The sequence below is a fragment of the Palaemon carinicauda genome, chromosome 35, assembly GCF_036898095.1.
Source record: "Palaemon carinicauda isolate YSFRI2023 chromosome 35, ASM3689809v2, whole genome shotgun sequence".
Taxonomy (NCBI): domain Eukaryota; kingdom Metazoa; phylum Arthropoda; class Malacostraca; order Decapoda; family Palaemonidae; genus Palaemon; species Palaemon carinicauda.
Window position 1 is genome coordinate 29,512,595 of NC_090759.1, and position 21,951 is coordinate 29,534,545.

General features: G+C 48.3%; 1 protein-coding gene and 1 pseudogene across 1 annotated transcript in view; both read left to right on the forward strand.

Moving 5' to 3' along the window:
* The first annotated feature begins 1,633 nt into the window (after positions 1–1,633).
* LOC137627677 (transmembrane protein 184C) overlaps positions 1,634–21,951 on the forward strand; it is a 74,134-nt gene continuing 53,816 nt past the window's right edge. The window contains exons 1-3 of the mRNA XM_068358869.1: positions 1,634–1,790; positions 19,667–19,859; positions 20,025–20,167. Of these exons, the coding sequence (XP_068214970.1) occupies positions 19,737–19,859; positions 20,025–20,167 (266 nt within the window). The 5' untranslated portion in view covers positions 1,634–1,790; positions 19,667–19,736. The remainder of the gene's footprint in view (positions 1,791–19,666; positions 19,860–20,024; positions 20,168–21,951) is intronic.
* LOC137628034 (5S ribosomal RNA) lies at positions 12,603–12,721 on the forward strand (annotated as a pseudogene).

A 21,951-nucleotide genomic window follows, 5' to 3' on the forward strand; every position in this document is an offset into this window, starting at 1 on the left:
ATTTAAATACGTGGTCGAAAGCATTTTTATTAATTTCATGAAGTGTTGTAAAGATAGATATTGTTATTTGCTTGGCAGCATTTGTAAAATTAATAAAAATGCTTTTGATCAAGTGACTCTACAAGATCAGCGACTTTGTTTACAAGCAGCGTTGCCAACAGTTTCTCTTTTGCTAAACATGGCAGCGTTACCTGCCACCCTGTACAGCTGTCAAACGTCTCCTTAGCATGCAGTGAAGTGTACCGGAATTAATGAAGCCAACTGTACTACTGTATAGATATCTTTAAATGTTCTAACATAAGATTCGTCGATGTGTGCGTGTGTGGGTGTTGTGAGAAGTTCACAATAAATTACTTTAAAAACATATACTTCAGATGCTCAGAAACCATATATTTTGTATAATGAATTATTTTTGTCAATCTGGCAGACTTGCGAGAAAAGGGGCACAGATACTTATATACTCTACTTACAAGGGTTGTTTTCCTGGTCCTATAAACTTGTGGATACGCGGTGCCCTCCAGACTTACGTGATTTGATAGTCGTACATGTATATATTCTTGTATCACACAATCACAATAAAAACGTTACACACTACGCATTCCTGGTTAAATGTCAAATCCACAATATCGAAGCACTAAAGTTAGATGCCAGGAAAAGCATTAAAGCAAGTCTTCATCTTCTTCTTGGTGTAATTTTTAATACCTTCAGTCTTCCGGGTATATGCTAACCTGGGGAGTTGTGTTACTCCATTAAGTAATTGGAATTAACTCTCAAAATTTGAAATGGCTGAATAAACAGATACCACCACATTTAAATAAGAAAGTTGTCAAGGCATACCCAAATGGTCTACATATAATAAAAAAAAACTACTTGTGATGTTTTCGATATAAGAAAATAAATACATCACGAACGTTTAATGTGCTTGAAAACATTTTTATTTGCGTGCAGTAATTCTAGATTAACTAGGAAATTGATCTGAAATTATTGTATTTTTTCCAGCAAGATAAAACACATTATGCAGGACAGAATTTTCATTCACAAAGATTTAATTCTTTGAAATAGGCGAGATCAATCCCTTTGTTTAAAAAGAAAAAAACCATTAGTTATCTATGTTGATACATTTTCATAAGATAGTTTCATACAAAATTCCTTGTAATGCTTCAGGTTTACGGCATTTCCAAGTCGATTTCGTAAATGCAACAAAATGATTTAATAGAAATGTCAAAATCAATGGAAGCGTTGCTCACGTGTTTCACAAGACGTGTACGAAAAAGGATAACTTAAATCAAAACGTCATTATGTGTAGGTCAATACGTTAATGCCAATATAAAACTTACAGTTTGCGAATACATAAATAGATTATTGTATTTGGATATTTATTATAACCTAAAGTACATTATAATTGTATGCTTCTCATACAGCCATTATATGCAAGTCGCCAATACAGGCATTGCCTCGACATTACGTTCTTTGTTAATTGTGGCCGAATATTTTGATGGCAGACGAAATAAACCTTCGGTAATTATGATATTAATATAATTCATCATATATATTAGTAATTTCTGTGCTGTTCATATTGTATATTATAGTGAGAGAAATGCCAGTAATCAACTTGGTCCATTATTTACCCAAATTCGGCCGTTTCTGACACAGTTCTGTGGCTGGCCGATAGTAAACAAACGTCAGCTGACCAAATCCGTTGTGCTTCTTATCTTATCGAATTCAAGATGATTTCCGTGTTTTGCTGACGTCAGCTAGTGTGAAAGGGATCGACCATGACACAGGCATGCGTAAGTCTCATACATGATCCTACAATTTAAGCTTTTGGGACATATTTCCTGGGTTTATGTTTTGGGGCGTTGTGCTCTTGCAGCGTAGCTGACTGTCATCGGGGTTGTATTACACATTCTTGTGGGTTCTTGGAATAGATGATGTTATCGTTCGTGTTTTCTTCAGCCCTTTTTTATATTAATAATTTTTGGTTTTTAATGTACTGTTGTGTCAAATTTATGTACCTCTATAATTTATAATTTCTCGCCAAATCCTTACATCACATAATTTCCCTATTTCATCCTGGATTTAGTTTCTTGTCAAAGATCCTTTCCCCAATTTTAAACTATTATTAGGTCCTAGCGGGAAACTGGTGTTTTTGGGAACCTTTGGGACCCCCTCCCCCCAAAAAAAATACCACAAGCTTTTCATACCATGCGCTAATGGTAGATATGCATAAATCACACTGACACGAGTTGGAAAAGTATATAGCTTGAGTGTTGTGAGAAACAGGTTATTTGCTGAGGGAAACATAAAAAAGTAATATGTCATCACCTAACCACACCCACCTAACCTAACCTAGGAAACTTGTTTCTCTCACTTTTCTGTCCCCCCTGTGACTCCCTCATGACCTGAAAAGCTGTATACTGTACTAATTAAACCCTGAATAAAACCTGTAATTCTCATATGCCTTAGATATTTTTATAATAACTTTAAATATCTTTCTAATAATTGTATTCCATTGATAATTAGTTACACACGTCATGCAAAGGTTTTATAAAGAGATTGTAATAACTACGGTATCATGGATTACCTTAATAGATTGAATTTCCCTCAAACTATTGCAGTCATTTCCTACACATGGCACCCATTCAGGAACTGAGGATAATGTCATGAAATTCATCCTAACCCTTTTACCCCCAAAGGACGTATTGGTACGTTTCACAAAACTCATCCCTTTACCCCCATGGACGTACTGTTACGTCCTTGCAAAAAACTTCTATTTACATTTTTTTTTGTTTGCATATTTTTGATAACTTTTTGAGAAACTTCAGGCATTTTCCAAAAGAATGAGACCAACCTGACCTCTCTACGACAAAAATTAAGGTAGTTAGAGCAATTTAGAAAATATAATAGCAAAATGTGCATGAAAAAAAAAAAGACCCTGGCGGTGAAGGGTTGGAAAGTTCTAAATAGCCTGGAGGTAAAAGGGTTAAGTTTGAAAAATATCAGTATCTTAATAAAATATACGATAAAATACGAGTTGAAGAGAAACGAGCTCTGAAGAAACATTATGCAACTTTTTTTACATGCTGTTTCTTTACCTACAAATGTTATGCTAACGTAAATGAAAATAGGTGGATTTTGTGGAAAAAATCTTGAATGTCATGAACCTAAAAAAATAATGCAAGGAAAGAAAATAATGGTGAAATATTTGGCTTTGTACCGCGATATCGTTTTAAATTTTGGTTACATTTCGGCAATGCATCCCGCCCGTACATGATCACCCGTTGTCATCAAAATATTCCAACTCATCACGAGAAGTTTTTATTTTTTCCTTCATAGCTTAGTTATTTTGCCATTATTTCACCTTTATTTTCCTTCATTGCATGATTTTTTTAGGTTCATGATATACTAGAGAACTTTTTCTACAAAATCCACCTATTTTTATTTACGTTTGCATAACCTCTTTAGGTAAAACACCAGCATATAAAAAATTTGTATATAATTTTTTCTGTGCATGTTTCACTTTTTTTTTTTTTCTTTTTTTTTTTTTTAAGGTAATACTTATCATCAACCTTTAATCTGTGTGACCAAAGAACCAGGTAGATATTACGTAAATCAAGCGAGGTATAAAGCAAAAATGAACATCATTTACTGCAGACAAATGTAAAGTTTTGCTTCGTCGTCGGTCAGTGGGAGGGGAGGATCCTGAACCAACAGCCAATCAGCGATGAGCTTTCAAATCGTGGTTCGGCTCTATTTGCCAGCTAGGATGAAACAGACTTTAGTTTTACAATTTATGAAGTGCTAGATTTAGTGTTACCTTGCCAAGAGTGAAGCCAGTTTGGAAGCAAACACAGGGTTGAGACTTAATCCTACGGCAGTCTAAGGAATGGTCACAGGGGCCATATCCTTCCCTCCAATGGTTAAGTATGTAAGGATATAGTTCGTAAGTTAGGTTAGGTGGTGTTTTTGTGTTTATTTTCCTTTTAAATTGTGGTTTTTCAGTATTAAATTTCGGAATTTTAAAACAGCTCAAATTTTTAAAATATGGGTTTTTCCCCTAGAGCAGATCAAAGTATTTATAAATATGCTAGAAACACTTTTGGTTTTCTTCATTATGAAAATTGTGCTATAGTAAATTTTTTCTGTAACTGAAATAGAAACCACGCTATTTAATATGGGTATTACTTTCGGCATAGCTGAAATGACGAGCCATTAGAATTTTAACGAGGGTTTACTACCCCCTCGCTAGTTAGCGAGGGGGTAGGGAGGGGTAGCTTGCTACCCCTCCCCCCCTCACACACCTGTGATTAGCTCACTTTGCTTTTGGCTCGGGTGACGATCAGACGAGTCTGCTCCCACCCTCGCATACTTTGACAGCCTTTGATCTTTGTTTTTGCTTTTTCTTTTACACAGTGTGTTTGGAAGTTGGCCTCTACCATGCGGAAGTGTCCCGGCGTACCTGACCGCCCTTGTGGAACTTATATGTCGGCGGTGGACACCGACCCTTATACCTTGTGTCCTTTTTGCAGGGGCCAACGGTGTGAAAGAAATAAAGTATGTGGTGAGTGTAGGGAGTGGTCTACCTCCCAGTGGGAGAGGTTTTCCCGGCGCCGGAAGAAGAAGTCCAAACAGGATATTTCTCCTTCAGGGGTTTCCTTGAAGAGAGAAAACCCCAAGGACTCTTCTTCCGTAACCCAAACCTCCTCCGAAGCTCCCACTCGATTGGTCTCTCCCGAGAGGCCGTTGAGTGGTAGTGTAGGCCGTACTTACATTCACCAACCTCGGGGTTTGGGAGAGGGAGTTGCCTCCCATAGCGAGGCAGCTCCTCCTCCTCCCCCGGGGGAGGATATTTCTGATAACAATGTGTCTAAGAATGATATGTTACAGCTTTGGGCTTCCTTGGGGCTTAAGGGTTCGCCCTCCAAGGAAGCCCTGTTTGACATAATCAGGTTGGGGGCTGCTGTCAAACAGTCGCCAACGGTAGCAGAGGTTGATCCTCTGTCTATCGTCGACGTTGTTGTGGCAGTGGCTTCCGACGAGTTAGGTCAAACCCCTGCTATGGTTCCTGATGTAGCTGAAGGCTTAGTTCCCCCCTCCGAACATCCCTTGAGGGAGGAGCTAAGTCCAACGGTCTCTCCTGCTGGTGATTCTCCTCCTCGGGGGAGTTCACTTAACAGAGACTCCTCTTCGGAGGACTGCCGATGGTCTGCCTGCTGCCCCCAGAGGACGTATCAGACGGAAAGCTCGCCCTCCTCTTTGCCGTAGAGGCATTCCTTCTCCCCACAATGGAGTTAGGAGGCGCCTCTTCGGTTCTTCGTCTTCACAGTCCCCCACAGAGGATCCTCCTCGCCATGCATCGACCGTTGCAGCTGTATCCCTGGACCTCTCTGCAGATCATTCACGATCTCCTTCGCTGCAGACCCATCTCCGTTCCTGGCCGCTGACGCGCTGTGGCCGCCCACGCACTCCGTTATTCAAAGGGCATCGGTCCCTTCGGGGCAAAAGGGGCTTTCTCACATTGTGAGTAAGTCCCTTAAGCGCCAGGTATCCCCTGCGCGCCAACATTCTCCTGCACGCCCACGCGCAATGGCGCGCAAGCGCGCTCCTGCTGTTCCTGAGACATCACTTTAGAGACCTCCTGTTCCAGGGACAACATGCCAGTGATCTCCTGTTGCTGAGACTACGCGCCAGCACTCTCCTGCTCTCCAGCGCTCACCTGCGCGCAAGTGCTCACCTGTACGCCAGCGATCTTCTCCTCGCCAGTGCACATCGGCGCGCCCTCATCCTGATATGCGGCACGCGCGCCCACAATCTCCTGCGCGCCCACGATCTCCTGCTCGCCAGCGTTCGCCTGTGTGCCAACGTTCGCCTGCGCGCCCACGATCTCCGGATCTGGGCGCAGGAGGGAAGAATCTTTCTTCTCATTCCTGTCAGCGATCTCCTACGCGCCTTCGGACCTCGCCTGCTTGTCAGCCCTCACCTGCGCGCGAGTCTCCATCGCGCGCAGTCTCCGTCGCGCGCACCTGTTCCAGCTCTTGCTGTGCGCTCTCCTGCGCTCCCACGCGCTAGGGGTATCTCCCCTGCGCGTGAGCGCATGCCTTCTAGAGCTCAGCGAGATCCTACGCGCCCACTCACGCGCGAGCAATCACCTCCGCGTGCGCAAGCGCTTTCACACCCTTCGGCACACCCTCTGCTTTCGCCAGATCGCGCCACCGAGCACCTGCGCGCCATCGCTCGCCCACGCATTGTAGATTGCCTGTGCGCAGTCGCTCGCCTGTGCGCCATCGCTCACCTACGCGCCATCGCTCTAGCGCTCTCCTGCACGCCATCGTGCCATCGCTCTAGCGCTCTCCTGCACGCCATCGCTCGCCCGCGCGCCATCGCTCTCCTGCACGCCAGCGCTCGCCCGCGCGCCCTCGCCATCATCTCAGCGTGGCCGCGCGCGAACCAGGGAAAATACCATTGCGCGAGCGCCAGCGCGATTCTCAACGCGATCCCCAGCACGATTCACAGAGCGAGCCCCCGCGCGAAACTACAGGAACGAGAGCCTCCAGGTTGTCATGATGGCGCGCCCTCGCCATCATCTCCGCGTGGCCGCACGCGAACCAGGGAAAATACCATTGCGCGAGCGCCAGCGCGATTCTCAACGCGATCCCCAGAGCGAGCCCCCGCGCGAAACTACAGGAACGAGAGCCTCCAGGTTGTCATGATGGCGCGCCGTCGCCATCATCTCCGCGTGGCCGCACGCGAACCAGGGAAAATACCATTGCGCGAGCGCCAGTGCGATTCTCAACGCAATCCCCAGCGCGAAACTACAGGAACGAGAGCCTCCAGGTTGTCATCTTCACGTCCCCCCCCCCTCCTGCAAGCGCAGATCAGCTCTCCCGCAGGAAGAGGGAAAAACTTCGAATAGGTCTAGGAACCAACCTCCTTCTTCCCTTTCTTTTCAGCCAGGCCCAGTTGTAGTTACTACTCCGAAGGATCGCCCGATCCCCTTCCCTCCAAAGGGAATCTCTGACAGTGCAGCTGTCAGTAAGCAGCCATGGTTCGTGTCCCTTGTCAGAGCCGTCATGCAGATGTTCTCCCATCGCACCAATGGGAGAAACCCCACATGCAGGAGAATCGTCCCGGGTTGGGGCGGAGAAGAGCCCACAGACGTCGTTGTTAGAGTCCTGTAGTCCTCCTAGGAGAGAACCTAAGGACTCTAAGACCATCCCCAAGTCATCCTCAAGGATTCAACCAGAGCCAACAAGACCCGCAGAGAACATCCACATGTCCCCCAAGAAGAGACTTTGCTGCCAGTTCTCCAGGAGGGGAGCCACAGGAGTCAGAGCATGCCTTCTGGCAGGTTCTGACCCTGATGAGACATCTCAGCGGGTTCCCGGATCCTGAGATTCCTCCTCGAGAGGGCAAGGACACGGTCCTGGACCGAGTCTTTGGCACTCAGAAGCCCGCTAAGGCCAGTGCGGCTTTGCCCTGGTCCCAAGGGGTGAAGAGTGCCAGGGATAAGGTTGAGGGCCAGCTCTCCGAGCTCGCCTCCTCCAGCCGTTCCACTGCTGGCAACAAGCTCCTCCCTCCTCCTTGTATCCACCAGAGGAGGTACTTTGAGATCATGGAGGAGTCTTGCCTAGCTCTCCCCTTGCACCATTCGGTGGAAGAGCTCACCAAGGGAGTTCCTCTAGAAAGGCTCTCTAGCCGGCAAGTGTCTTTCTCGGCGACAGAGATCCTAAGTCAGGAGAAGGTTGCGAAGTGTGCCATGCAGGCTACTTCGTGGCTGGGGTCTCTTGGCATCCTGTTGCGATCCGAGGACCTGTCTAAGGAGAGCACCAGGAAGGCCTTGGAGACCTTCCTCCTTTCGGGCACCCGCACCATTGAGTTTCTGGCCCACCAAGTCTCGAACTTGTGGGCCAATTCCATTCTGAAACGACGTGATGCGGTGGCAGAGAGGTTCCATACGAAGGTCCCAGCCGTCGAGATCAGCAGGCTCAGACATTCTTCCATTTTGGGAAAAAATCTTTGTTCCGTAACCGAAATACAAACCACGCTATTTACAGAGGGTTTACCTTTTAGCGCAGCTGAAATGGCGAGCCATTAGAATTTAACGAGGGTGTATTACCCCCGCGCTAGTTAGTGGGGGGGGTAGGGGGAGTGGTAGCTAGCTACCCCTCCCCCCCCTCACACACAGATGAATGCTCACTTTCACTTTTGGCTCGGACTGTGACAGACGTCTCTGTCTTGATCCTCTCTTGGCAGCCATTGTTTGTTTTGTCTTTACTTAATCGCTTACTTTTCATTTACTCAATATATATGTAAACATGTTTTCATGTTTGTATATATATTTGAGTATAGAAATCAGTAAGTTTCCTTTTCAGAGTTGTGTGTGTAGTGTACGATATCTACGTGGAGTCCTCGGCAGTTAGGCCACCACGGCGTAATTTTATGGGTGGCGATCAAGTTTGACTTATGTCTTTCTCTCTCTCTTAAGGTCGTTCACCCTTTTACTACGTGTTACTACGCCCTTGTAGCTTCCTTTCCGTGTGGGGGGGTTGCTACGCCGTACGTTTGTCTCAATTAGTTTATGAATCTAATTGTAGTTGTTTTTTTTTTTTTTCAGCTTGTAGAACGACTCCTTTCGGGGTTTTCGTTCTTTCTTTAGTGTCCATTCATTTTTAAATTACATAATTACATAGTTACATAATTATAATTGTTATAATTCTGTTTTGGTTACAGCTCTCCTTCCGTGAGTGTAAGTGGTTGTGAGGGCACGTGCCTGTTGTGTAATTCTTGTTTCCTTTCCCTTGGGATTCCTCTTCGGAGCCTTCCCGGGGGAATGAATGTGTACTAATGTTTTTTGTTTTATTTTTTTACAGTTACCGATCTAGTTCGTTTCTGTAATATGGCAACGGTGTGAGTTGTCTTGTTGAGTCCTGGGGATTTGGCTGTTGCTGCCGCCCCCCTTGTATTTTCGTCAGGGGCGTGTCTCCTTCTACTGGAAGTACTCCCGTGACGACGGACAGCTCTCCAGTTCATTTTAGAACTCTCAGGAGGCTTGCCTCCTTTGGCGGGTAACTTTCCTTCTGAGGGAAGTTTTTCCTGTCCAGGCTTGAGTTTTTCCCCTTTTGGGGGGTTCTTCTCTTGCCTTTTTTTCGTGCGACTATGCTCTTGGTGCTGAGCGATCACACCTGCAGTTTCGCTCAAGGGGCTGGGCAACTGCAGGAGCTCCTCTTCGGAGGATTGCTCCTTTTAGGTCACTGGCTGACCAGTCTCTTCTACGAAGTTTCTCTTTCGTTCGCGAGAGAGTACACTCATAGAGACTCCTCTTCGGAGGATTCTTCTGTTGCTGTTGGCCTCCATCGCCGTAAGGCCCACCGTCCGCCTCATCGTAAGGGCCTCTCATCTCCCTATAAGGGTGCTAAGAGGCGCCTTTTTGAATCTCCGTTTGCAGCCTACAACTCCTTTTTCTTGATCTTCCGCCTTGGTGCAGATGGACAGCAGTCTGATCTCGTCTTCCGACAGGCAACGGTCTTCCCGACGGACAACGGTCTTCCGACGGACATCAGTCTCCCGGCGGACAGACAACGGTCTTCCGACGGTCATCAGTCTCCCGACGGACAACGATCCCTTCGGGGCAAAAGGTTGCCTCCCACGGGGGTTCTTCCCTTGCGTGTCAGGGTTCCCCTGCGTGCCCTTCTGTTGTGTTCTCTCCTGCTCCTGCTCAGTGTTTAGCGCACAGGCGCTCTCCTGCTCATCAGCGCTCTCCTGTTCGTCAGCGCTCTCATGATGATCATCCCTGCTGTTCCTGTTGGTTCCTGTTACGCACCCTGTGCGCCCACGTTCGCCCTCGCGATCTAGAACTTCGGTTCAGGTCGGGGTCAAGGACTCTTCTTCTATGCGCAGGCTTCCACGCGTTGCCTTCTGCTCGTCAGCGATCATCAGCTCGCCAGCGATCACCTGTCTCTCGGCGATTCTCGGCGATCTCCGGATCGCCCGCGTGTGTTACAGCCGGCACGCCAACGTTCTCCAACACTTCTGAAGGAACATGGTTCGCCAGCTACTAGCTCACCTGCGCATGCTGCTCGCCATCGCGCGATCGCCCACCTGCGGATGCTGCTCACCATCGCGTGATCGCCCACCTGCGGATGCTGCTCGCCATCGCGCGACTGCCCACCTGCGGATGCTGCTCGCCATCGCGCGACCGCCCACTTGCGGATGCTGCTCGCCATCGCGCGACCGCCCACCTGCGGATGCTGATCGCCATCGCGCGACCGCCCACCTGCGGATGCTGATCGCCATCGCGCGACCGCCCACCTGCGGATGCTGATCGCCATCGCGCGACCGCCCACCTGCGCATGCTGATCACCATCGCGCGATCGCCCACCTGCGCAAGCTGCTCGCGATCGCTCACCTTCGCATGCTGCTCGCCATCGCGCGATCGCTCACCTGCGCATGCTGCTCGCCATCGCGTCGGCATGCCACAATGCGCCATCGCCAACCTGCGCGTTAGCGCTCACCAGCTCACCACCGATCGCCTGTTGATCCATATCGCCAGCAGTCTTCCTCGCCCACGCGGCAGCGCGTTTCCTCGCCATCGCGCTAACGCTTGCGTTTGCCGCCTCGGACTCGCACTCATTCACCCTCGCGACCGCTCGCCCGCGCGACCGTTCGCCTGCGCGACCGTTCGCCTGCGCGCCCGCGCGACTGTTCGCCTGCGCGATCGCTTGCCTGCGCGCCCACACGCCCACGTGCCTGCACGTTTACGCTCATGCGCGTCCGCGCCCATGCTCTCCAATGTTCGCCCGCGCGCGAACCAACGGTTTTCCATCGCGCGGACGGACGGTGTTCCGTCGCGAGGATCGACGGTGTTCCGTCGCACGAACCGACGGTGTTCTGTCGCTCGAACCTACAGTGTTTCGTCGCACAAACGTCGGCTTATTTCTTGCAGTATCCATTGCTCGTCTATGGGTTATCGCTCGCCGACCACCAGCTCTCGCCCTTCCTACCACGCTCGCCCTCCTTCTGCGCTCCTTCGCTCACCTTTGTTTGCGTTACCGCGCATGGGCGCTTCCACAGGGCGATTGCGACCACGATTCCCAATGGGGTTTTCGCAGCATGGCCAGCCTGGCGAGTTCTGGAGCGTATTTCCAGAACACGGCCTCACCCCTTAAACGCAGAGCATGGCACTTGCAAGAATAGGAGAAACTTCAGGGAGATCTGAGCAACACTCCTCTTTCCAGAACCTGGGTTAGCCCTTCCCCGTCATTCTCTGGAAGGATTTTTGGCGGGGGGGCTTTCCGTTCGAGATTTCTCCATCGGACAAGGGGTGACTGCTTACCCCTTCCTCTGGAGGCTTACCAGGTCCTTTCCCTCCTCGGTTACGGCCCGAGGTTTGGTTCAAGGAAGCTACAGGAAGATCATGGGTACTTTCCTCCTCTCGAGCTCAGGCACCTTGGCCTTTCGTCGTTAAGTATCTAACTTGCGGACAAGCTCGATGTTGTACCATCTGGACGCGCTGACTGAGGGCTTCCTTTGGGTGTCTCATCTGTGGAGGTCGACGACCTCAGACACCCTTCCATCCTTGAGAAGAGTTTGTTTGTGCCCAAGGACAGAGACTTAGACAGCGGCTGTGCGGAGGAAATCGACTTCCGTTTTCACTCCTCCAAGGCGCTTTCTTCCAGACTCTGCTGGGCTCCAGCGCCCTTTTTTTTTCAACCACGTCGGCCTAAGTTATCGGCTACGACAACTGGGACAAGGTGTCCAATTGCAGTTTCCTCCTGTCAGGAACAGATGGCACGGGAGGCTCCCCGGGGGGGGCATAGTCCTAAAAGGAGCGGCAGAGTTCACGAACTCTAGGATTGCTGGTTTTTCGCTGGGAGGATGCTTAAGGTTACTCATCCGAATGACAGCTTCCCGATGCCCATTCCCGCACAATCTCTGTGATCAGCCAAGGATATTGCGCCTGCTGTCTCTGTCAGGGAATTCAGTGTCTCTGAACCTCTATGCCATAGCGTCAGCAAGAGTTGCCCGGTTGGGCAGAATGATCCATACCTTAGGCGAAGGTCTTCCATAGGATCATCGACGGCTTCACCCCCGGCCTCTTCAGTCGATCCTTTCTTGTAAGGAAGGACCTGAGACGGGAGTTCCGTAGTCGACCTCTCAGCCCTGATCAAGTTTGTCGAACAAACTTCGGCCAGCGTAGAACAGCAGAATCGATCAGACTGGTAACGAGGTGACAGGACTCCTTAAACCCTGGATCGTAAGGACGGGTACTTTCAGTTTCCATTCCATCCATCTTCCAGGGAGCTCGTCGAATTCAGCCTAGACTGCAAGTATTCCTGCTTATGATGCAGTGTGGCTATCCCGCCGTGGCATAGCAGGTTTTTTCCCCAGAAAACTCTCCCTGCCTTCCTCATGGCCGCTCAGGTGCAGGCTTCCGTCTCCTCTGCTGTTTGGAGGGCTGGTCAACTCCGGTAGGCTCGGGTTCGACCTTCTTCAGCGCCGGGACAAGCTTCCGGATGCTTACCATGAGTGTGGGTTCATGGTATTTTGCTTGGAGCCTTCTCTTCTTCTGCCTCAACATCTGGAGTATCTGGCCATGATATTGAGTCAACGGCCTTACCACGTTGGAAACCCCGCTTCTCGTCCGTCCAGCGAGGTTAAGCAACGTTGGTTCTGGTCGGTACTTAGATGGGTGACCACATGGGGACGCCAGATTCTGTTACCACATCCTCCGAACCTTCCTTTCAGTTGACTGTGGCAAGACTGAGGAGAGTCGCAGTCCCTGTTCTCAGTCAAGCAGAGCTTTCAGCCCTACCTTGGAACGTTTCCTAGTTCTCCTTTCCTCATTGACCCGTCTATAGTCCGAACGGTCGCCTCAGGATAAGTTCCATGTGGGGCGGTCCAAGTTCCGGTGGCTTCAGGCAATGTTTAACCGGACTTCCTGGCCCCTATGGGACCAGCGGAACTATTAGACCTGCAATGGGTGTTGACCTATGGAGCCTCTTGATGGTAGTGGATATTCTCGTCCTTTCCCCACATTCTTGGTGCTGTTCTCGGACTCGTCAAAGGAAAGCGGGGGGCATGTTCCAGTCCAGGCCTATGGTCAAGACCTGAAGGATACCTCTCCATCATTCAGGCAGGCTTAGGGGCCTTAGTCTGGCCCCTCTACAGATCCTACAGCTCCTGCCGAGTCGCCCCGTGCGCGTCGACTTCATGATTCTTGCGTATTCTAACCAGCAGGGGACGCATTTTCACACCTTCACATCTTGCAGTAGAGATACCGGGATGATTGAGATTCTCTCAATACCACCATCGGCTCTCTCATTCCAGGCAGGGGAATGTTCTCTCCGACTATCCGAGCAGAGCCTCGTAGAGAGAGTGTACCTGGGGGTCTTTGACCTTGAGTAACCAGCAAGTCCTGGTCTGGGGGACCTGATCGCGACAGCTTGGAACCTCAAGCTTCCGCTGTTCTTCCCCCCAGTCTCAGACCCCGAGACTCTGGCAAGATGCATTCCGGTGATGGTGGGACAACTTCGACGCCTGCGTCTTCCCTCCTTTTTGTCTGTGGACAATGGGTCTCAACAAGACCAGGTTGTCTGTCAACCTTTCAATGGGAGAGCTCCACTGGGACTATGCGCAGAACGGTTTCTGGACCCTCTGCTTCCCCTGACGGAACTCCCGGGAGAGCTTCTCCCACGGCGCAGACTACTCAAACAACCACACTGCGACATCTCTCCCGAACCGGGGCGTCGCTTCGGCTTCATGCCTGGAGACACTACGCCTCCTCCTCAAGAAGAGACAACCCGCTACAGTCGCGGTACGGAGGTCGCGTCATCTGCGATAGTCATCCACAGGGGTCTTCCAGGCAAAGTGAAGAGTCTAAGGTGGTTGGTGCCGTGGGAGATATACCTCTTCCCTTGAGGCCTCTTCTCCAGCAATAACGGTCTTATTGCCTTTCGGCGGGAGGAAACTCCTTTCCGCTCTCGGCAATGAAGCCTGTCGCTCAGCCTTTCCCTGACCTTCAGGCTTAAAGGAATAACTTTTTCCTGCCCGCTGGATCTATCCTCGGTCATGCGAAGCTACGATCGTCCCTGCCCTAGTCGGAGGAAGACCTCCAACTTGGAGCTTGGCTCGGACTTTTAGTCCTTTAAGAGATCTTCTCAAGGCCCTTTACGACAGGCCTCGGATTGTATTCCGCCTTGGGTCTCCTGCTCACTCTGGCCACGGCCAGTGTGTAAGCAATCTTCTTGGTCTCTTACGACTCCCCCCTTTCTAAGGAAGAGGGGAAGGCAACATTCAGGTTCGCTCCTGAGTTGTTGGCTAGACTCAGAATCTGGGGGTCCCGGCCCTTCGGTCCAATTCATTCAAGATTTCGAGTCTCCATTCTGTATCTGATGTCCCAAGACCTTCTCTTTCTTGCCAGTAAAGGAATCGAGAGGTTAGCGCTGGGAACAGCTGCAGTTTGTCCTCAGTTGCAGCCGATTTGGGAGCACAAGGAGGACACGGGGGAGAGTCACCAGTATACCTCTTCAGCCCGGACTCAAGGACATTCATCTCGACCTGTCTCCAGACCCTCCCCCGTCACGTCGCCCTACAGCACGATGTTGGATACATCGCAACGTCCCTCGCCTTCGAGTAATACTACTCTGTGACGCAGGTGCTACAAGCTGGAGTCTGGAAGCGTCTAATGACCTTCGCAGCCCGCTTCCTGCAGTGCGTGACCCACAGGAGTCTCGATACGTTTTCTATCGCTCTGAGGTGGCTACACAACAGCTGGTCTAATCTCAAGCTCCTTTTTGGACAGGTAGCAGAAGGTTGAGGGCATTGTTATCAGGTTTTAGTCTGCATGAACGAAAGAAGTATGTCTGGCTCTTATTTCTTTCTTCATCATCCCCTCTACGGGGAAGCAGCATCCTGGTCTCTGCATACCTGACCTCGAACCTCTGCAGGTAAACCATGCTTCCTTGTGTTCCGAGTATTGAGTCAATACTGTCGTGTCCCCCATACCCTGACGAGGTGGTATTGGGAACGTCCTAACCCAGAGTTCCTTCTGGAACTCCAGGTCAACTGCCTAGGACGGGTCACGCTTCTTCCTTCACACACAAGCTTACGTAGGCCACATGGTTCCTTGCGGAGCAAGGAACTTGTGAGGTGCAGGGACTCCTTTTCTCGAGTGCGACTCACTCGGATTCTGAGTCCCCGGGTAAAGCCAAAGCCAGTATGGCTGGGGACTTTCCACCCTACCTAAGGGGTAAGTCACCCTCTGTAAATAGCGTGGTTTGTATTTCGGTTACGGAACAAATGACAAATTCAAAGATAATTTGTATTTTTCCTAACCATACAAACCTTAGCTATTTACACATATTTGCCCGCCAGCCCTGTCCCCCAAGACAAGTCCTACCTCTAAGTGAAAGTGAGCATTCATCTGTGTGTGAGGGGGGGGAGGGGTAGCTAGCTACCACTCCCCTACCCCTCCCGCTAACTAGCGCGGGGGTAATACACCCTCGTTAAATTCTAATGGCTCGCCATTTCAGCTGCGCTAAAAGGTAAACCCTCTGTAAATAGCTAAGGTTTGTATGGTTAGGAAAAATACAAATTATCTTCGAATTTGTCATGTTTTGAGCCTAAAGACATGGAACAGGCCGCTGAGAGGTGGAGGAAGTCCAACCAGCACTCTCTCCTACATAGGGCTCTTACATCAAAGCCCTATAAACCTCCAGCACCTCAACAACCTCGCCCGTCCAAGACAACGAAACCGGCAGTGGCAGCAAAGGTAACGGTGTCGAACCCCTTTCCTGTCAAAGACAAGAAAGGCAAAAAGTCCTCCAGGGGAGGGAAAAATCCTAGACGGAGTGGCCGAGGCCGCAAAAGCTAGGATTGGCAATCCCCCTGCATGTCCACCAGTGGGGGGATGCCTACAAAGTTGCGCAATCAGGTGGCAGCAATGGGGCCGATTCCTGGACGATTTCCGTAATCAGTCAGGGATATCGCATCCCGTTCACAACATCTCTACCTTCCCTGACAGCGGATCCAGTGTCGTTGAGCTCCTTTGCCATGGGATCGGCAAGGGGGCAAGCCCTACGGGCAGAAGTCGAGACCATGTTAAAGAAGGGCGTTCTCCAGGAGGTCGTCGACGGTTCCCCAGGCTTCTTCAGTCGATTCTTTCTTGTAAGGAAGGCGTCTGGAGGCTGGAGACCCGTCATCGACCTCTCAGCTCTGAACAGGTTTGTCAAACAAACCCCGTTCAGCATGGAGACGGCGGACACGGTCAGACTTGCAGTGACACCACAAGACTTCATGTGTACACTGGACCTGAAGGACGCGTACTTCCAGATCCCAGTTCATCCGTCTTCGAGGAAGTACTTAAGATTCAGCCTAGACAACAAGATCTACCAGTTCAAGGTGCAGTGTTTCGTTCTCTCCACAGCACCTCAGGTATTTACCAGAGTGTTCACCCTGATTTCTTCGTGGGCACACAGGATCGGCATCCGTCTCCTATGTTATCTGGACGACTGGCTGATCCTGGAAGACTCTGAGTCGACCCTTCTTCGACACCAAGACAAGCTTCTGGGACTTTGCCAAGATCTAGGGATCATGGTAAATCTTGAGAAGTCTTCTCTGCTTCCAACTCAGCGACTGGTATATCTAGGCATGGTATTGGACACCAATCTCCACAAAGTCTTCCCATCAGACGACAGGATAGCAAGGCTGAGGAGGGTCGCAGATCCTTTCCTCAGACGAGAAGAACTCCCAGCCCAATCGTGGTTACGTCTCCTCGGTCACCTTTCTTCCCTGGCCCGTCTTGTTCCAAATGGTCGCCTCAGGATGAGATCCCTGCAGTGGCGACTCAAGTCTCGGTGGAATCAAGGACACGATTCCCCGGACGTCATAGTCCCTATGGGTCTTACGGAAAGGACGGACCTTCAGTGGTGGGTGACAGACGAGAACCTACGAAAGGGAGTGGATCTTCTCGTCCTCCCCCCGGATTTGATGCTGTTTTCGGACGCCTCAAAGAAAGGGTGGGGGGCCCATGTTCTGAACCACAGGACCTCAGGCCTGTGGTCAGAATCAGAAAAGTGCCTCCACATAAATCTGCTAGAAATGAAGGCCGTATTCCTGGCACTTCAACAGTTCCAACAGTACCAGGCGGGTCACTCCGTGGTGGTGATGATCGACAACACCACGGTAGTGGCTTACATCAACAAGCAGGGAGGTACCTTTTCAGAGCAGCTATCCCATCTGGCAGTAGAGATACTGAGATGGACCGAAGTCCACTCGATTCCACTATCAGCTCGTTTCATTCCAGGCAAGAGGAATGTGCTCCCCGACAGTCTAAGCAGGGCATCCCAGATAGTGAGTACCGAGTGGTCTTTGGATCGTCTAGTAGCCAACAAAATCCTGACTTTGTGGGGTTCCCCGACGGTGGATCTGTTCGCGACAGCTTTGAATTTCAAGCTTCCGCTGTACTGTTCCCCAGTTCCGGACCCCAAGGCACTCTGGCAAGATGCCTTCCAACAACGGTGGGACAACATCGACGTATACGCCTTTCCCCCGTTCTGTCTGATGAGGAGGGTACTCAACAAGACCAGAATATCGGTCAACCTTTTAATGACCTTGATAGCTCCGCTATGGCATCACGTAGAGTGGTTTCTGGACCTTCTGCCGCTCTTGACGGAACTCCCGAGAGAACTTCCTCCACGACACGAGCTACTCAAACAACCACACGCCAACATCTTTCACAAAGCCGTAACTTCGCTGCGGCTTCACGCCTGGAGACTATCCAGTATCTCCTCACAGAGAGAGGCTTTTCTTTCGCAACAAGTTGCTGAAAGGGTGTCTCGACACCTGCGAAAGTCATCCGCAGGGGTCTACCAGGCGAAGTGGAGAGTTTTCTGTGGTTGGTGTCGTGGAAGGGGTATCTCTCCACTCGTTGCCACTATTCCAGCAATAGCGGAGTTTCTCGTGTATTTGCGGGAGGAAATGCGCCTTTCAGTCTCGGCAGTGAAAGGCTATCGCTCACCCTTAAGTCTTGCCTTCAGGCTCAAAGGAATGGACATTTCCTCTTCGCTGGAACTTTCTCTACTCATACGAAGTTATGAACTTACCTGCCCTCAGTCGGAAGTGAGACCTCCTCCATGGAACGTGGTTCGAGTTCTCAGGTCTCTTAAGAGACCTCCCTTCGAACCATTACGCCAGGCTTCTGATCGCCACCTGACTTGCAAGACGGTGTTCCTACTCGCATTGGCCTCGGCCAAGCGAGTCGGCGAACTTCATGGTCTCTCGTATGACATCGCCCATTCAAGGGGATGGGGGAAGGTAACGTTCAGATTCGTCCCCGGGTTTGATGCTAAGACTCAAAATCCAGGAGTGCCGGACCCTCGGTTCGACTCTTTCTGGATTTCGAGTCTTCGTTCTGTAACAGATGACCCAGACCATCTCCTACTGTGCCCAGTGAAGAGTCTGAGGCTCTATCTTAAGAGAACAGCTGCAATTCGTCCTCGGGTGCAGGCATTGTTTGTGAGCACCAGAAGGACGAAGAGGAGGGTCACTAAGAATACTTTCTCAGGGTTATCCATCATTCCTTGAATCCCGACCCTCCTCCGTCGTGTCGCCCTAGAGCACACGATGTCAGGGGCATTGCTACGTCCCTGGCCTTCAAGAAAAACTACTCAGTGACGCAGGTTTTACAAGCAGGGGTTTGGAAGCGTCAGACGACCTTCACAGCCCACTACCTGCAAGACGTGACCCACAGGAGGCTCGATACGTTTTCTATCGGCCCTGTGGTGGCTGCACAACAGCTGGTTTAAACCTCAGGCTGCCTAATGGACAAGTAGCAGAGGGCTGAGGGCATTATTCTTTTCTTCATTCTCCCCTCTCTTGGGGAAAGCAGCATCCTGGGTTCTCTGCACAGCTGACCTCAAACCACTGCTGGTAAACCATGCTTCCTTGTGTTCCTAGTATTAAGATAATACTGTCAGGTCCCCATACCCTTACGAGGTGGTATTGGGAACGTCCTATCCTAGAATTCCATCTAAAGGACTTCAGGTCAACTTCCTAGGACGAGTCACACTTCATTCCTTCACACACAAGCTTACGTAGGCCGCGGTCCTTGCAGAGCAAGGCACTTGCGAGGTGCAGGGACTCCTTATCTTTGAGTACTAACACACTTAGATACTGAGTCCCCGGGCAAAAAGCCAAAAGCCAGTAATGGCTGGGACTTACCACCCTACCTAAGGGTTGAGTCACCCATATTAAATAGCGTGGTTTGTATTTCAGTTACGGAATAAACGACAAATTCGTAGATAATTTGTATTTTTCCTAACTACATACAAACCTTAGCTATTTAATCAAACTTGCCCGCCAGCCCTGTCCCCTGGGAAGTCCTACCTCTAAGCAAAGTGAGCTAATCACAGGTGTGTGAGGGGGGGAGGGGTAGCAAGCTACCCCTCCCTACCCCTTCGCTAACTAGCGGCGGGGTAGTAAACCCTCGTTAAAATTCAAATGGCTCGTCATTTCAGCTACGCCGAAAGTAATACCCATATTAAGTAGCTAAGGTTTGTATAGTTAGGAAAAATACAACTTATCTACGAATTTGTCATATTTGTTACATAATAGTATAGGAATTTATTAATAAACGTTTCTAATTGTCCTTATGCATTTATTTTTTCAGGATTGATAGTATAGCTGTGTGGTGGAGAGAATTTTTTTAAACAGAAGCCTCCAAAATCAAACCAACCAAGATGTGTTGCAGAGAAAGATGCCAAGTGATGTGTTCACATTGGAGGCTTTGGATCAAGCCGCTAGTGTTCATTTTATACGGGGGAATTATTCTGGGAATTGTTCCTTATCTCATATATACTCTAGTAAGTTTCATTTTGGTATTTTTACATGTGATTACAATATACTGTTGTGGATTTTATTATATATATGGATTATAATAAAGTTGTTATTAGCTTGAAGATCTTTAGTAATTTCTCATAATTTCATATGTGCACTTTCATATATAATTTTTTTTTATTATTTTCCAGATTTTAAATGGGATTAAAGGCTACAAAATAGCATGGTTGATAGGGGGAATTTTTGTATTAATGGCGATTCCTATAACTCTGTGGGAAATTGTTCAGCACCTGATTAACTACACGAAACCAAAACTACAGAAGCATATCATAAGGTTGGTTATTATTTCCTTAATTTCTCTCAGTAGAAATTTTTGTGTGATATTAATAAGAAGACATTTACAATTTTGATTACTATGATTTTCACTTTGAAGTACAATACAGTAGTACCCCAGTTTACATCTGTTCGGCATACATCGGTCATTCTTAAATAGTAAGTGGAAAAATAAGATCCGCTTCACACCATTTTATGCGACCTTATGTCGGTCTCAACGTCGAATCATTAGGATAAAAAATTAAAGAAGATTTTTCTATTTATGAATAACTAAATACATGTATGCATACTGTATTCATTATAAAAACATTAGTTGTGCTGTATACATGACATAAACAGAAAATTTTATAATTGCCTTGTAAGTATGAAGGAAAACATACCATGTCTGACAACTTAGTCTTGATTCTCTCAAAGGTATACAATACAATACAAGTTATAGTGTGAAACTTTATCCAAACTTTATTGGCTTCATCACGTCGTACAGTGAAATAATTATTTTGTTATTGAATTTTAACAATGCAATGTGCTTCAGAAAAGAATAAAAATATCAACTAAAATATCTAGTCTAAAATGAACACAACGATTACGATATAAAAAACAAATGTACAGTACCGTGGTGGTAATAGCTTTCTGATTGTTTCAGCAGGAAGAAGTCTTACCCTTGTCTGCATACATTAGTGATTTTTTTGTGGTGTTGAACTGATCCATTGATTTGCCGAGATTGGCAAATTTTGCAAATTTTAGCAATGGTATGCTTTAGGCCTGCCTTGGGCAATGGTATTACTCACGATAAAGACTGCTTTGTCCAGTAAAGTACATGACAGAAACTTCTAATGTTAATGTAAAGAAAGGCACAATCTACAATTAAATGGGATGCTTATCCTTCGAATAGAATAATAGATGTATGAACTAATGCCTGCAAGCCAGTTGCTTATTCAAGAGAAGGCCAAGTCTTTGACTTGCCTAAAAAACATCCAAGTAAAAAGAACACACCATTTGTCATGAGTCATGGAAAGTTTAATTGGTCCAAGAAGCGCTTTAGTTAAACAGTATTAACCCTTTTACCCCCAATGGACGTACTGGTACGTTTCACAAAACTCATCCCTTTACCCTCATGGACGTACTGGTACGTCCTTGCAAAAACTGCTATTTACATTTTTTTTTTTTGCATATTTTTGATACATTTTTGAGAAACTTCAGGCATTTTCCAAAAGAATGAGACCAACCTGACCTCTCTCTGATGAAAATTAAGGATGTTAGAGCAATTTAAAAAATATATATTGCAAAATGTGCTTGAAAATAAAAAATTCCTGGGGGTTAAGGGTTGGAAAGTTCCAAATAGCCTGGGGGTAAAAGGGTTAAAATCAAAGGAGAAGCAACTACTGCAGAGGAATTTCCAAAAACTCGAAAAACAGCATCGATGAACATCAAATTCCCCTGAAACTCATCTTCAATATTAATGAGACTGAATTTTAGCAATGCTCAATTGTTCATTTAATTCTAAGGAGGAGAAAACGAAGCCAGGGTACAAGGAAATCAATGATAGACTACTGTAACTTTATTTTTGTGCAAAATGTTACTGGCAATTTTGAACTTGAGCCTTTGTTGGTCTACCATGCCCTTAATCCTCTGGCCTCAAGAACATCTTCAAGTCCGCACTTCCCGTGATCTGGATGGCTAATCGAAGTCATGGGTCACCATGGTCATTTTTGAAGAGTGGTATCATGGCCATTTTATACCATCAGTAAAGGAGTATTGGAGGCTCAAAAACTTTCTTTACAAGGT